We start from the raw sequence: 15,044 nt of genomic DNA, 5'->3' as shown, positions 1-15,044 counted from the left end.
TATCTATCTATCTATTGAATCTATCTACAGTATATCTATCTATCTATCTATCTATCTATCTATCTATCTATCTATCTATCATCTATCTATCTATCTATCTATCTATCTATCTATCTATCTATCTATCATCTATCTATCTCTCTATCTATCTATCATCTATCTATCTAGAAGGATACTGCAAAATCCCCATTCCCATCCCACTCCAGGAGAAGGATACTGCAAAATCCCCATTCCTTCCCCACTCCTGGGGGAAGGATACTGCAAAATCTCCATTCCTACCCATCTCTGGGGCCAGCCAGAGGTGGTATTTGCCGGTTCTGCGAACTGCTCAAAATTTCCGCTACCGGTTCTCCAGAACCTGCTGGATTCCACCCCTGCTTTGTTTCCAAAAACACCTTGCAAATCTCACACCTGCTAATTCCTTCATTGGAGTACGGAGGCTTTTATCCGGCTCACTTCTTGGCGGAGGCCCAATGACTGCTTCTTTCTCTTCCGGGATGGGCGAAAACACGACATTCACAGTTACGCCTGAAAGGAAAAAAAACGAACAAAACAGAACTAATGAATAATCAAACAGTGCTTTGCCTTCGGGTGTGTGTGTGTGTGGAGGGAAGCCTCCAGTTATGTTGAAAAAAACACAGACTCGTGATGCCTTTCCCCATTACAGATAGTCCTCGACTTAACAACAGTTCATTTAAGGACCGTTCAAAGTTACAACGGAAAAAAAAGTGACTTATGACCATTTCTCACAGCTACCGCCTTTGCAGCATCCCCATTGTTCATGTGATCAAAATTCAACCAACTCGTATTTATGACAGTCGCAGAGTCCTGGGGTCGTGGGATCCCTTTTTGCGACCTTCTGACGAGCCAAGTCAACGGGGAAGCCGGATTCGCTTAACAACCAGGTTGCTAACTTTATCAACTGAAGGGATTCACTTAACAGCTGGGGCAAGAAAGGTCGTAAAATGGGGCAAGCCTCGCTTAACAAATGTCTCACTTAACAACAGAAATTGTGGACGTAAGTCGAGCACTACTTGTATATCTGTACTTATGCAGATGTTGTGGTCCGCCAGCAGCCTGCGGAGCTGGCAGCGGAGTGGGACAGTGAGGAGGCTGGGGAGGAACATGGGCCAGCCCTGGAGTCTGGAGAAGGCTCGGACGAGGGCTCTGTGTCGGAGGCAGAGATGGGGCCAGGGCCATCTGGGAGTGATGCACGGACTCCGGAGCCCCCAGAGTCGGACAGCAGAGAGGCAGAGGAATAGGAGGAGCCTGTTCCTAGTGCACGCATGCGCAGAGCTGCCAGAAGGCAAGAGCAGCAAGCAAAAGGGACAACTCAGGAGTAAGGCCAGGAGATGATTGGCCCCTCCCATAAGGCTTAAAAGAGAAACAAAGGCACTTGGGCCTTTTGCAGGAAAGCAACGTTGCTAACTCTGTTTCCAGTCGGCATCTCTTGTTTGTTTCTGAACTGTGTGGGGCTTTGCCAAGTAAGGCCTTTGGCAGGGTGTCAAAGAAGATAAAGGTTGGTGATTATTCTTCCAAAGGACTTGTTTTGCAACTAATTGGGACTCAGCTGGGAATGAATGTAATTCTCAGCTGTTACAATAAAATAGGTTTGTTTGGGATTAATTGTGTCTTGTAAGGCTTACTCAGTAAGCCTAGGTCACAACAGCAGATAGCTGCTTTTCTCTGGCAAGATTGTGTCTGTAGTTGCTTTTCTCTGGCAAGATTCTCCTCTGTGGTTGCTTTAATTTGGCAAGATTCTGTCTGTAGGTGAATAGCAATAAAGAAACTACTCCGAAATAACTCCTTGTGTTGTTCTTGGTTCTTTGAGCCTGACTTTCACAAGGACAACTTCCCTGGTGCAATTGTTCTACCAGGAACATCGTCTCAGGAAAGGGCAAACTCTTCATTCCGCCCTCATTTATTTCTCCGGAGAGCCGGTCCAAAGTTCGTAGATTATACCGCCTGGATGTCTCACACTCACTTTGAGCGGAAGCGGGCTTTTCTTTGCCGTGGGACTTTCCCTTGTGGGATTTCTCCTCTTTCTTCCCCTCCTTGCTTTTCCCTTTCTGAGAAAAGAAAAGGTAAAAAAAGAAAAAGGTGATAAATCGGGAATCGGAGGAAGGAAGGGTTAGAAAAATTTAGCCTGGCACCACAGAGAAAGAAGGAGTGCTAGAGAAGGACACGTTGTGATGTTTCTCCTCAAGAAAACGATGTGCGGATTCCCCTCAATTCATCCCTTTTGAATTGCCACGAGTAGAACTGAGGATAGTTGTTAAATGTAACCTCATTTCCTTCTAGTACTGATGAGGTTACCTAGTTGGGTAATGAAATGTCTGTAAGGAAATAACCAAGCTCAGAGGGCACCAAGGATCCTACAGTCATTGTCCTTCTCCCCCCTCTCCTCCTCTTCCTCTACTCTGCAAACTCCACTCCTTTCAAGCACTGATGAGGTTACCTAGTTGGGTAATGAAACGTCTGCAAGAAAAAAACCAAGTTCAGAGATCACCGAGGACCCCACAGTTCAACCTTTCCCAATATTCTCTTCTATTGGTAAATGTATTTCTCCCCTTGGATTCCGCTAGGAGCCCAGCATGTGATTATGATATCAGAATATCAACATTAATAAATTGGGTTGGGCTAGAACAGGGGTCCTCAACCTTTCGGACCTCAGGGACCACTAAATTCATAATTTTAAATCCGGCAGACCACTAATATGATCTGCCTAATGACCGGCTGGGTGGGCGTGGCTAGGTAGTCATGTGATTGGGTGGGCGTGGCCAACTCGATGTCACTCACGTTGAGGAGCATCTCGTCGGCCTTTACTCGCCCCTTCCCTGCCAGCCACTCCTCGCCTCCCCGCCCGGGCTCCTTAGGACCCCAACAGGAAGCAGTTGTTGGAGCTAAGCAGCCGCCATGAGAAAGACTTGGCAAAACAGCTCAGTTCAAATTGGATCTGACCGAGAAGGAGGCTCAGCAGAAGCACCTCACTGAGGACTAGGAGCATAGGCTTTCCAAGCAGAGGGAAGACCTGCAAGAGTACAAGGGCAGGTACTGGCACCTGGAGGCTCAGCGGGTTGAAATGGTCAGCCAGTTCCAGGCCATGAGGCTGTCCCACTGGAACGAGGCTCTCCGGCTCTTCGCCACCAGCGGTGCTTCCCTCCAGCCTTCGCCCAAAGCCCCGCACCAGGAGGCCGAAGCAGACCCCAAGTCGGAATTTCTGCCCCCCTCCAATCCACACAAGAAGACCCCAAAGGGGGAGACTCTCAACACAAACATTCATTGCACATATCCGTCCCAGGGACCGCAGTTTGAGGACCTCTGATTTAGTGCAATATTAAAAATGCAAATAATTTTTTTCTGCGGACCACCAAAATTTTCTCTCGGATCACCAGTGGTCCACGGACCACCAGTTGGTGACCGCTGGGCTAGAAGACCTCCGAGGTCCCTTCCAACTGTGATATTCCGTTGCTCTCATCTTGGAGGGTTGGGACGGCAGAGCAGTTCACTTCCCTTCATTTGACTTCCCTTTTTATGGCCTTCCGATTTTTTGGTCTTGCCCACTTCGAAATGCACAATCTTGCTTGAGGAACTTTTGGAGCTAAGTTGGACGGTGCCGGCGTCAGTGGCTTCGGTGCTTGCTTCGTCGCTGCTGGTGCTTCTAGTATGAACGGACTAGAGGTTGAAAACAGAACACAGTGTGACTAGAAAAAGGAAGCAAAGGCACCTCGTTTTCCTCTCCTGTCCCCAAAATCTGGCCAGGGCTAGGCCAAACAGCGCCTCTGTCAGCATCCCAGCACTGACATATATAAAGAGAGGAGAAGCTTGAACTTTTGCCTACTAAATCTCTATGAAGATTCTGTCTCCTCGGAGATGGGAGGGGGGGGGAGACATTCCTGTGATCTGACGAAGAAGAGATGGGGAAAGTGGCTTGGAAGATAGACAATGAGAAGCAGAGAATTGGGGATCGGAAAGGGAGGGATTGGGGGGTAAAGGTCAGTGCTGACCGCGAAAGAGCCAGGATCAGATCACTGTGCTCAATAAAGAGAAAATTTCCTCAAAGATCGGCAGTTTGGAACTTCATTTATTTTGAGATAGCATCGAAACCTGACAGCCTCTCAGCAACCATCTTGGAGAAACACATCTCTCATCAACCATAGCTCGGCATATTGTCAATAGCTGCATTCCCACAAGACAATTGCTGACTGGTTTTCCACCACGCACTTTGATGTCTAAACCAGAAATGTCAAACCATGTCCAATGTTTTTAACTGTATTATTAATATTTTTTTTTATTTTTTTAAATTTCTATACCGCCCTTCTCCAAAATAGGACTCAGGGCGGTGAACAGCCAAAGTAAAAAACAATACATACAAAATTTAAAACCAGTTAAAAATAATTAAATATTTTGGCCGTAAATTAAAACAACCCAATTTAAAATCAATTTAAAATTTGACTCAAGCCAGCCCAGCTAGTTGAAATAAATGGGTTTTCAGGGCCCGACGAAAAATCCGGAGGTCTGTTATTGTACGTATCTCTGGGGGGAGGTTGTTCCAGAGGGTGGGCGCCGCCACAGAGAAGGCTCTCCCCCTGGAAGTCGTCAGCCGATATTGTCTGGCGGACGGCACCCTGAGGAGGCCCACTCTGTGCGAGCGTACTGGCCGGTGGGAGGCTATTGGTGGCAGAAGGCGGTCTCGTAAGTACCCCGGCCCTAAGCCATGGAGCGCTTTAAAGGTGGTCACCAACACCTTGAAGCGCACCCGGAAGACCACCGGGAGCCAGTGCAGCTCGCGCAGGAGAGGTGTTACATGGGAGCGCCTCGTCGCCCCCATAATCCCCCGCACGGCTGCGTTCTGGACCAGCTGGAGCCTCCGGGTGCACCCCAGGGGGAGCCCCATGTAGAGAGCGTTGCAGTAGTCCAGGCGGGAAGTGACGAGTGCCTGAGTGACTGTGCGTAAAAAAACTTTTCTTTTTTTTTTTTTAAAAAAAAGGGACATTCAAGGAACCAGAGCTGGACTAACCTGAGGAGAAGCCAATTCGGGAGGCAGGGAGGCAGCTTCGCTCCTGTCAGGCAACTCATCTGGTCTGTAAGAAGCGGTGATTGCTTGGGCCACCTCTTCGGCCTGCTGCTTCAACATCTCGTCGGTGACGTAAAGAAGGGCACAGTCGACCAGAGCTTCGAAGAACTCAAGGAAGACAAGCTGAAAGAGAAACCAAAGAAGACAAGGCCGGGCAAAGAAGTCAAGAGAAGTTCTGCTGGAGAAAGATTCAGGGATAAGATCCTGGCAGGGAATCAGATCTGAGGACCAGGCTGAGCTTCCACAGCGGAAGGAGACCCCTTCCGTAAGCAAATGGGCTTACGACGATCGAGGGTCTCAAATTCAAATCCAACGTGCAAAAGGCTCTCCTGAGTTACCCAAACCAGGGGTGAAATTTTACCGGTTTGGGGCGGTTCGCTCGAACCGGTAGTTTTAAAAAAATGCTTTAAAAAGTAAAAAAAAAAAAAGTTCCAACAATCGCGCCACACAGCTGATCCCCTGAACGTCTTAAAAACTTTTTTAAAGCATTTTTTTTTTTTTACTACCGGTTTGGGCAATAGGTAGTAAAAAAAATGCGTTAAAAAAGTAAAAAAAAAAAAAGGTTTCGACGATCAGCTGTGACAATCAGCTGTGTCGCAGGATCCACGGAACTTTTTTTTTTTACTTTTTAAAGCATTTTTTTTTTTACTACCTATTGCCCGAACCGGTATTTTTGTGTAAAGTGTGATCATTGGTTTTTGAGCTCTCTGTGACTCTGTGAAATTCCTGCTTGTTGCCAGGGCCATTTTGTGTGAAGTCCAGCTGCTTTTGCATGATGTGTGAATCAGTTGTGTAGCTTTTGTGTTATTTTTGTGTAAAGTGTGATCGTTGGTTTTCCCAGTCACATGACCACCAAGTCACACCCACCCAGTCACATGACCACCAAGCCACACCCACCAAGCCATGCCCACAGAGCCGGTAGGGAAAATTTTTGAATTTCACCACTGACCCAAACCCCCATCACTTTCTCTACCAAGTGACCTTGGTAGAAAAAAAAATAGACCCTGGAAACTACAGGCCAATCATCCTAACACAGAGGTCAGCAACCTGCTGCTCCGGAGCCACATGCGGCTCTTTGGGCCCTCTGCTGTGGCTCCCTGTCGGGTGATCTCACCACTGGCTGGCCCCGCCCCTCGTCCTCCCCTCCCAGTCACTCCTTGCCTGGGCTGAGAAGGTAAGGGCAACAGTGGGGGATGGAGAAGCGGCCGAGGCAGAGACAGAGAGATACAGAGAGAGGGTGAGAGAGACATAGAGAGATAGAGAGAGAGAGAGACAGAGAGATACAGAGAGGGAGAGAGAGAGAGAGACATAGATACAGAGAGAGAGAGAGAGACAGAGAGATACAGAGAGAGGGTGAGAGAGACATAGAGAGATACAGAGAGAGAGAGAGAGAGATAGAGAGATACAGAGAGAGAGAGAGAAACAGAGAGATACAGAGAGAGAGGGAGAGAGAGAGAGAGAGACATAGATACAGAGAGAGAGAGAGAGACAGAGAGATACAGAGAGAGAGGGAGAGAGAGAGAGAGACATAGAGAGATACAGAGAGAGGGGAGGGAGGGAGGGAGGGAGGGAAGGGAGAGAGAGAGATGTCAAAGGGTTTTGTGGTTCCCGGTGTTTTTTAACAACTGGTTCTCTGCCCTAATGATCGGCTGGGTAGGCGTGGCTGGGGTGGGTGGGTCATGTGACTGGTGGAAGTGAGTGACATCGAGTTGGCCACGCCCACCCAGGTTTTGTGGCTTCCGATGTTTTCTTTTCTGTGGGAAACGGGTCCAAATGGCTCTTTGAGTGCTTAAGGTTGCACTCAATACATCAATACCTGGGAAGATACTGGAAAAGATAATGGGGGAAAAAAAAAACCCCAGATCTGCAAACATCTAGAAACAAATAAAGTTATAACTAGAAGCCAGCACAGGTTTGTGAAAAGCAGAACGTGCCAAACCAATCTCATCCCATTCTTGACAAATGAGTAGACCAGCAAAATATTGTGGATATAATAGGCTGAAGAATTCAATTGGACTAGAAGACCTCCAAGGTCCCTGTTGTGGCTCCGTTATCTGAGCCTGTGTCATCGGCAGGAGAGGACTCCGAGAGTGAAGGAGAGGAGTTGGCAAGGCCTCCCTCTCCAGGACCCTCCTCTCAGGCAATGCCTTCGGTGTCCGCCAAAGGGCAAGAGATAGGGCCGGGGCCAAGCACATCCACGCAGCCACAGATGGACAGTGATGAGGGTAATGAGTCTTGGCTGGATCCACGCCAGCGTCGCAGAGATAAGCGCGCGCAACAGAAGAAAAGGCGTGCCCGAGATTAGGCCGAGTCACTGGACGTCACCCCACAGGATATAAAAGGGAGCGTGGTGGCCAGTCAAACCTTGTGACAAACAAAGCTGAAAGCTTCCACGCCATTCTGCATTGCCGGACTTTTGCTATAGACTTTGCTGGATTATCTCTGGACTTGATTAACTCCGTAATTATTGAGCTGTTTCTTTTGATGTACCAGAAGTGGGGAGAAGTTATCTCTCCTCTTCGTAAATAATAAACTCTTGGCAGGCAGCCACTACGTTGTTGCCAAGTTCCGTTATCATAAGGAAAAGGATTTTGCCGGCTAGTTTGGTCTTTAACTCTTGAACGTCTGTTGGTGTGTGTGCATGGGGTTGGGGACAGAACAGTCCCTTCCGGCTCTATTCTGCTCGAAACCTTTTCCTTGAAATGGTCTTGCTGTTGCCAAACTGTCCATCCCAAACTCTCTTACGTTCATACCTCGTGCTCCAAATTAACGGTCTCTGCATCCGAGACGAAAGGATTGTCTTTGGCCAGAATGTTCACAACCTTGGTAGCTGTTAGTTGTTTGCTGATGAGTCTTAAATCCTGAAGACAGAAAAAACAGCAAAGATGGATGGTTAGTTTTAGCCATCGTTGTGTTAAGAAGCGCATTTTGATGACTGATTTATGAGCCACCATGTTGGTGCCACCTCTTAGCAGTGACATAGAATTTCTAGGATGATCTATCTCCAAGCTGGCCTTTCGGGCCTTCCAATATTATTTCTTTAGCCCTTCCGTTGCATGTGACCTTTAAGCCAGGGGTGAAATGGTCCCAGTTCGGACAGGATTGCCCGATCTGGTAGCGATGGTGGTGGGTGATTCGGAGAACCGGTAGCAAAAATCCCTGCCCACCCCCCCCATGCCCAACTGAGCCACGCAATCATCAGAGGCTCTTTTATTTTTTTTTACTTTTAAAAGCATTTTTTCTACAACCTCTTCAGCTGAAGAGGTTGTAGGAAAAAAAAATGCCTTTAAAAGCCTCTGGCTTTTACAAATTATACATATTACAAATGAAGGCAAATGATGGCAAAACGTGCCCCCGGAGAATGTTGGCAAAACATGATGGCAAAACGGAGAATGTTGCCAGATCCAATCTGGGTCAGTCACTGGATCCCTGTGACTGACCCAGATTAGATCGTGCGACCTTGATATTCCATAAGATCAGATTGGTCAAGGTTAGCTAAAGATCTGCTGCTAAATTTCTGAGAGTTAAGATTACTTCCAGCATCCAAATGAAGTGTCTCATCTTCATTGTAGGTTCGTAAGGAGGTAGGGTGCTCGGTCTACAGAACGCCTGGAAAACCTCCCAGCACTTATCGATGTAACTGAGCGCGTAGACGGCTTGCTGTCGGTCGCTGAACAAAATGCCTGGGAAGGTGAGGAGAAGGCGAAGTGATTAACATAGCACTCAACCCAGATGCTTCTGGGTTGAAAGGAGTAGCTGGTGACGTCACTTTTGCCCCGGGGATACCCAGTTGGGGGCTCCTTTCATGACTCCGGCAGGAGCTGGAGCGAAGGACGGGAGCTCAACCCTGCCCGACGGCAGCACTTGGGACTCGAACGTGGGCTTGCTAACCCGCACTCTAGCATCCTAACCATGTGAGCCATTGTGCTGGTTAGTACATGGATATTAATGGGTTGGTCAACATAGGAGAGGAAAGTGGAGAAGGTCAGAAAACCCACCAGCAGGGGTGAAATGCTACCGGTTCGCCCTAGTTCGGGCAAACTGGTAGTAAAAAAAAAAAAAAAGCTACCGGTTGGTCTGAACCGGTATTTCCAACGATCAGCTGTGCCGTGTGATTTATATTTGCTAGAAAGCAGAAAATCCTGCTTTCTAGCGAATCTAAATTGTGCGGCACAGCTGTCCCCCCCCTGCTGTTCTACTTACCTTTACGTTTTCCGTGCAAAGCGCGTGTTTGGTGTGCACAGCGGATGCGCACACAGCGTGCATTTGACACGCACCGCGCATGCAACAAACCAGTGGCAACTCATGGAGGATTTCACCACTGCCCACCAGCCATGCGAAAGTTGGCCCTACCTTTGGTACGGCAGGCGTAGGGACAAATATTCTTGACCATCAGCTTGGAGAAGCACTTGAACAGGCGAGGACTTGTGTCACTAGGGTTAGAGAAGACCACCGTTATAAGGTTGCTATTGGAAAAGTCGACAAAAACAGGTTCAAAAATTCACAGGGGTGTGTGTGTGTGGGGAAATCAAGGTCAGTTCAGTTTACACCTGAAAGGCTAACCCCGTTACGTTAAGTGGTGAGATGCATTCAGGAGTCAACCCAACCTGGTCCTTTCCATACTCAGCTTGGTCCAAAACTTAATCCTGGGAGTTTGGTTCCAACTCAATCTGAAGAGGGTTGAGTGAGAGAAGGTTGGGCCAGATACAGAACAGTGATGGAATTCAAATGTTTTTACTACCAGTTCTGTGGGCGTGGCAGGGAAAGGATACTGCAAAATCTCCATTCCCACCCCACTCCAGGGGAAGGATATTGCAAAACCCCCATTCCCACCCCACTCCAGGGGAAAGATACTGCAAAATCCCCATTCCCTGGGGAAGAGCCTGGTGGCGCAGCAGACTAAAGCACTGTTATTAACAGTGCTGTTATTAACATCAGCTGCCTGCAATTATTGCAAGTTCTAATCTCACCAGGCTCAAGGTTGACTCAGCCTTCCATCCTTTCTAAGGTAGGTAAAATGAGGACCCAGATTGTGGGGGCAATAAGATGACTTTGTATAAAATATACAAAAAGTATGAAGGCTATTGCTTAACGCATTGTAAGCCGCCCTGAGTCTCCGGAGAAGGGCGGCATATAAATCAAAAAAATAAATAAAAAAATTCCCACCCCACTCCTGGGGAAAGGATACTGCAAAATCCCCATTCCCACCCCACTCCAGGGGAAAGATACTGCAAAATCCCCATTCCCACCCCACTCCTGGGGAAAGGATACTGCAAAATCCCCATTCCCTCCCCACTCCAGGGGAAGGATACTGCAAAATCCCCACTTCCTCCCAATCAGCTAGGACTTGGGAGGCAGAGAATAGATGGGGGTGGGGCCAGTCAGAAGTGGGATTTGCCGGTTCTCCAAACTACTCAAAATTTCCGCTACCGGTTCTCCAGAACTGGTCAGAACCTGCTGAATTAGCACCCCTGATTCAGAAGTGGAAAACCATAGCTTTAACAAAATAAAAAGCCACTTCAATTAATGGGACCGCACTAGAAAAATAATAATATAAAGCCTGCCCTGAGAATTAAGTGCAGATGGTAAATTAAGTGCCCCTAGAAGATACATCTGCTACACGTGAGAAGGGATGCTGCTTTCAAGAGGACGATGAGGTCAAAAATCATCAAAGCATCAAAGCATGATTTATGCTTGGGTGCAGTGGTGCCAATTTACATTCTTAATCAGATCAGCTCGGGATTAAACTGGTGATAAGAGCCCTGATTCACTTAGATCAGTGGCAATGAACTTGTGGCCTTGATGTGATAAAACACAACCACTGCCCACATTCCTCATCTGTGGCTCCTGTTGTGATTGAGGTCATCGGCATTTATCAAACAGCAAGTAAAAGGTTGACCGTACAACTTATTTCTCCAGGTGTAAAATCTCCATAACTTGGAGATTTTAAACCCGTCTAAACTGGAGGCACGTCTAGAAACTCCAGGCAGATGTGCCTATCGATCCGGATAGACCTGGGCAGAGGGACTCAAACGGCGTTACCAGCTCATCAACTGCACTCTACTTACTCAAAATCCTTGTGATAAATGTGGAAGGACAGGTAAATCAGGTAGGTCAAAAACATCCTAAGTAGCAAAGTCTCGTAAGGAGAATGAATCTCTTCCAGTAATGTTTTATCTGAAAAACACAGATACCATCATGCACAGATACAGAGGAAGTTTATCTCTCTCTATCTCTCCATCTCTCTCTCTATCTATCATGTGTCTGTCTGTCTATGTAGCTAGCTAGCTTCTATCTATCTATCTATCTATCTATCTATCTATCTATCTATCTATCTATCTATCTATCATCTATCTCTATCATCTCTCTCTCTCTCTGTGTATGTAGCTAGCTTCTATCTATCTATCTATCTATCTATCTATCTATCTATCTATCTATCTATCTATCTATCTATCTATCAGAGCCTTGGTGGCGCAGCAGACTAAAGTGCTGTTAAGTAGCACCAGCTGCCTGCAATTACTGCAAGTTCAAATCTCACCAGGCTCAAGGTTGACTCAGCCTTCCATCCTTCCGAGGTAGGTAAAATGAGGACCTGGATTGTGGGGGCAATAAGCTGACTTTGTATAAAAAACAACACCGCTTGGGGGGGCCGAAAGCCCTACTAAGTAGGTATATACAAAAGTATGAAGGCTACTGCTTAACGCATTGTAAGCCACCCTGAGTCTCCGGAGAAGGGCGGCATATAAATCGAACCAATAAATAAATACAATAAATAAATATCTATATCATCTGTCTGTCTATGTAGCTAGCTAGCTAGCTTCTATCTATCTATCTATCTATCTATCTATCTATCTATCTATCTATCTATCTATCATCTATCTATCATTTGTGTATGTGTGTGTCTATGTAGCTAGCTAGCCTATCTATCATTTATCTATTTATCATCTATATCTATCTATCATCTTTCACTCAGAAATATAATACACGAAGAAGAGAGAGAAAGAAAGAAAGAAAAAGAAAGAAAGAAAGAGAAAGAGAAAGAAAAGTAGAAAGAGAAGATGAGGTGAAAGGAGAAGAAAGGAATAAGAAGAGGAGGAGAAGCGGAAATAAATATGGAGAGAGGATGAATAGAAAGAAAACATGGAAGGAAATGAAATAAAGGAAGAAGAAGAAAGGGACACGAAGTAGAAGTGAATGGAGAACGGGTGGAAAGAAAATAGGAAAGGAAGTAAAAGGAGAATAGAAGTTGAAGTTGAATGGTGGAAAAAGGAACAGAAGGAGATGTAGATAAGGATGGAAAAGAAGTAGGAAGAAAATATAGAACAAAGAAAGAAGAAAAAAATAAAGCAAAAGGAAAGAAAGACAATTCAAATCTAATTTTGAACCAATTGGGGGGCGGGGGGCACTGTCCCTGGAGGCACTGCAATACCAGGTCAATGCGTGGAGTGGATGGAGCAAGCCCCTAGTCCATCTCCCAGTTCCAAAAACACATTTAATACACAGTCCTCAGATAGAGGACATATCAGATATTAAACTGATAAGAACAGATACTACACTTGATCTTAGCCAAAAGGCCGAGAAGCGATACCCGACGGTGGGAGGGATGCCAACGGCTTCCCTTCTCTTGAAATTTGAGGTTTGTGAGACAACATCGGAGTTGCGTTCAGGCTAAGTGCTAAAGCTAAGTCAGGTCAGCTCCTGCTCTTAGGAGTATCCTCTGAAAACGCATCGTTTCCAAATCCCACCAGAAGGAACTCCTTCCGGTTACGATGATCTGCAGAATTTATAGATTTTCCTCGATTGTGACAAATTTGGGGACTTTCTGCTTTCGCCTTTGGTTTTAGATTTGCATTACTCCACCCCCTGCCTCTTCAGGATTGGTGAAGTTTGCTTTCAATACCTTGTCGCTTTTTAAGACTTCCAAAACTCTTCAGCTTAGATTACAGTACCTATTGTTTTATTATCTTCCACTTTAAAACAACAACAGGAAACTTGTTTTTTGCAAATCACGGTCCACCTCGCAGAGATTTGGAGGTGAATTTTTTTTTTGAAAGAGAGAGAGAGATCAGTCCCTGTATTTATCTCTCCCCATTCTGACTCTCCTTGCATCCTGTTTCTATTTCCTTCAACCTTTTGTCATTTTTTCTCTTTCATTCCTTCTTGCAAAAAAAAAAAAAAAAGCCATTTTAAAAACATTTGGAAAAATTTCCAAAAGGAAAGAAGTATGTAAGGGGGTGGCAGTGGGGGAAAATCCCACCCACTGCAAAAGAAGAGCCTGGAAATTTGCATTTGAATGCTTCAAGCACTGATTGGATTATCTTGTAAAATGCAAAAAGTGTGAGCAACTACACAGTTGCTGGGCATGTTAAAAATAGTGGTTGGGGGAGGAAGAAAACAAAAAGGGATCATGAGCCCCCGGAACACTGCAACTGTCATAAATATGAGTCAATTGCCAAGCAAATTGTGATCACATGATGCTGGGGGGATGCTGCGATGGTCCATAAGTGTGAAAAACGGTCATAAGCCAACTTTTTTCAGTGCCGTTGTAACTTCAAACAGTCACTAAATGAACTCTCCTAAGTGTCAGGGTTTTGACGGATGCCCTAATTAAATCAGGAGCCTTGAGCCAAGCTTCAAAAGAAAATCCAGTTATTTATAAGGAGTTTCATATAGGCACGTTCCCAAGTGAAGTCAGCTCTGACCCTACGTAATTTACGCCCCAATCATGACCCTGTTTGCCCCCCCCAGTGTGTCATCAATCACACTCGCCAAGGGAGCAATTTCGCGGGTTGTAGAGACCACTCCCCTCCGGCCGCTGTGGGTAACCCTGGGAGACAACCTTGAGAGAGATAAGTCTGGAATTTGGCTGCCATGCTGTTTCGTTGGTTTCCCATCCCCCTTGCCTATGGCAACTCGAGAGTAGGCCAGGTATGCTTTGTGAGTTGACACTAAGTCGAGGACTACCTATACAACATGACCCTGGGGATGCTGTGACGGTCCATAAGTGTGAAAAACGGTCATAAGCCAATTTTTTTCAGTGCCGTTGTAACTTCAAACAGTCACTAAATCCTAAGTCGAGGACTACCTATACAACGCTTAAATTTTGGGGAATGTTCACACCGTTCTAATGGAACGGTGGTCCCTTGCAATGGCTCCACAGATTGCTTAGAAATTAAACTAGAGTTTGGGATTAAATCAGGGCCTGTGGTAGAAAGAGCCATCTCAAAGTAATGGCCTGTAATAAGACATACACACCGTTCAGAATCCGGTCCATGGCAGCGAGGGTCTGGTTGCAGTAGTGAAACCTGCAGTCCTTCAAGAACCTCCAGAACTGAAGCTTGGTCATCAGGAAGGTGTTGTCCAGGGAGTGGTCATAGCCCAAGCTGCTGTAGAAGGTGTAGATTCTCCTCAGCTCCGAAATATATCTCAGCACAGCGTATTCTGTCTGGGAGAAGCAAAGAATGGATCGAGAGTAAGAGAGGTGGATTGATAGGGCCACCACTGATATTTAAGTAAGTAGGGTCCTGGAGATGTGTGGGATCCTTGGTACTTTCTGGGCTTGGTGGTTTTCTTGCAGATGTTTCATTGCCAAACTAGGTAATGTCATCAGTTTGCTTTCATCAGTGCTAGCTACCTAGTTGAGTAATGAAACATCTGCAAGAAGACCTCCAAGCTCCTCCACCACTACTACTACTTCTTCTTCTTCTTCTTCTTCTTCTTCTTCTTCTTCTTCTTCTTCTTCTTCTTCTTCTTCTTCTTCTTCTTCTTCTTCTTCTTCTTCTTCTTCTTCTTCTTCTTCTTCTTCTTCTTCTTCTTCTTCTTCTTCTTCCTCCTCCTCCTCCTCCTCCTCCTCCTCCTCCTCCTCCTCCTCCTCCTCCTCCTCCTTCTCCTCCTCCTCCTCCTCTCCACAATCCCCAGTCCTCCTCGCACTGATGATGTTACCTACCTGGGTAATGAAACATCTGCA

At 46.2% G+C, this 15,044-nt stretch overlaps 1 protein-coding gene and 1 non-coding gene across 2 annotated transcripts in view; both read right to left on the bottom strand.

The window, feature by feature from the left end:
- The window catches only part of RSPH10B (radial spoke head 10 homolog B), a 33,457-nt gene that overhangs the window by 4,519 nt on the left and 13,894 nt on the right, over positions 1 to 15,044 (bottom strand). Inside the window, exons 11-19 of the mRNA XM_087878601.1 lie at positions 14,333 to 14,522; positions 11,146 to 11,254; positions 9,431 to 9,510; positions 8,612 to 8,760; positions 7,831 to 7,938; positions 5,021 to 5,200; positions 3,478 to 3,675; positions 1,985 to 2,132; positions 412 to 528 (exon numbers count right to left, since the gene is read on the bottom strand). Of these exons, the coding sequence (XP_087734727.1) occupies positions 412 to 528; positions 1,985 to 2,132; positions 3,478 to 3,675; positions 5,021 to 5,200; positions 7,831 to 7,938; positions 8,612 to 8,760; positions 9,431 to 9,510; positions 11,146 to 11,254; positions 14,333 to 14,522 (1,279 nt within the window). The remainder of the gene's footprint in view (positions 1 to 411; positions 529 to 1,984; positions 2,133 to 3,477; positions 3,676 to 5,020; positions 5,201 to 7,830; positions 7,939 to 8,611; positions 8,761 to 9,430; positions 9,511 to 11,145; positions 11,255 to 14,332; positions 14,523 to 15,044) is intronic.
- LOC117673303 (U2 spliceosomal RNA) lies at positions 12,473 to 12,663 on the bottom strand. Its single transcript, XR_004593480.2, has one exon. It is a non-coding gene; the product is annotated as a U2 spliceosomal RNA (small nuclear RNA).

This window comes from Pantherophis guttatus, chromosome 14 (assembly GCF_059756535.1).
Source record: "Pantherophis guttatus breed Tessera chromosome 14, ASM5975653v1, whole genome shotgun sequence".
Classification (NCBI taxonomy): Eukaryota; Metazoa; Chordata; class Lepidosauria; order Squamata; family Colubridae; genus Pantherophis; species Pantherophis guttatus.
Note: the sequence above shows the minus strand (reverse complement) of the source record. Positions and strands in the feature narration are given on the sequence as shown.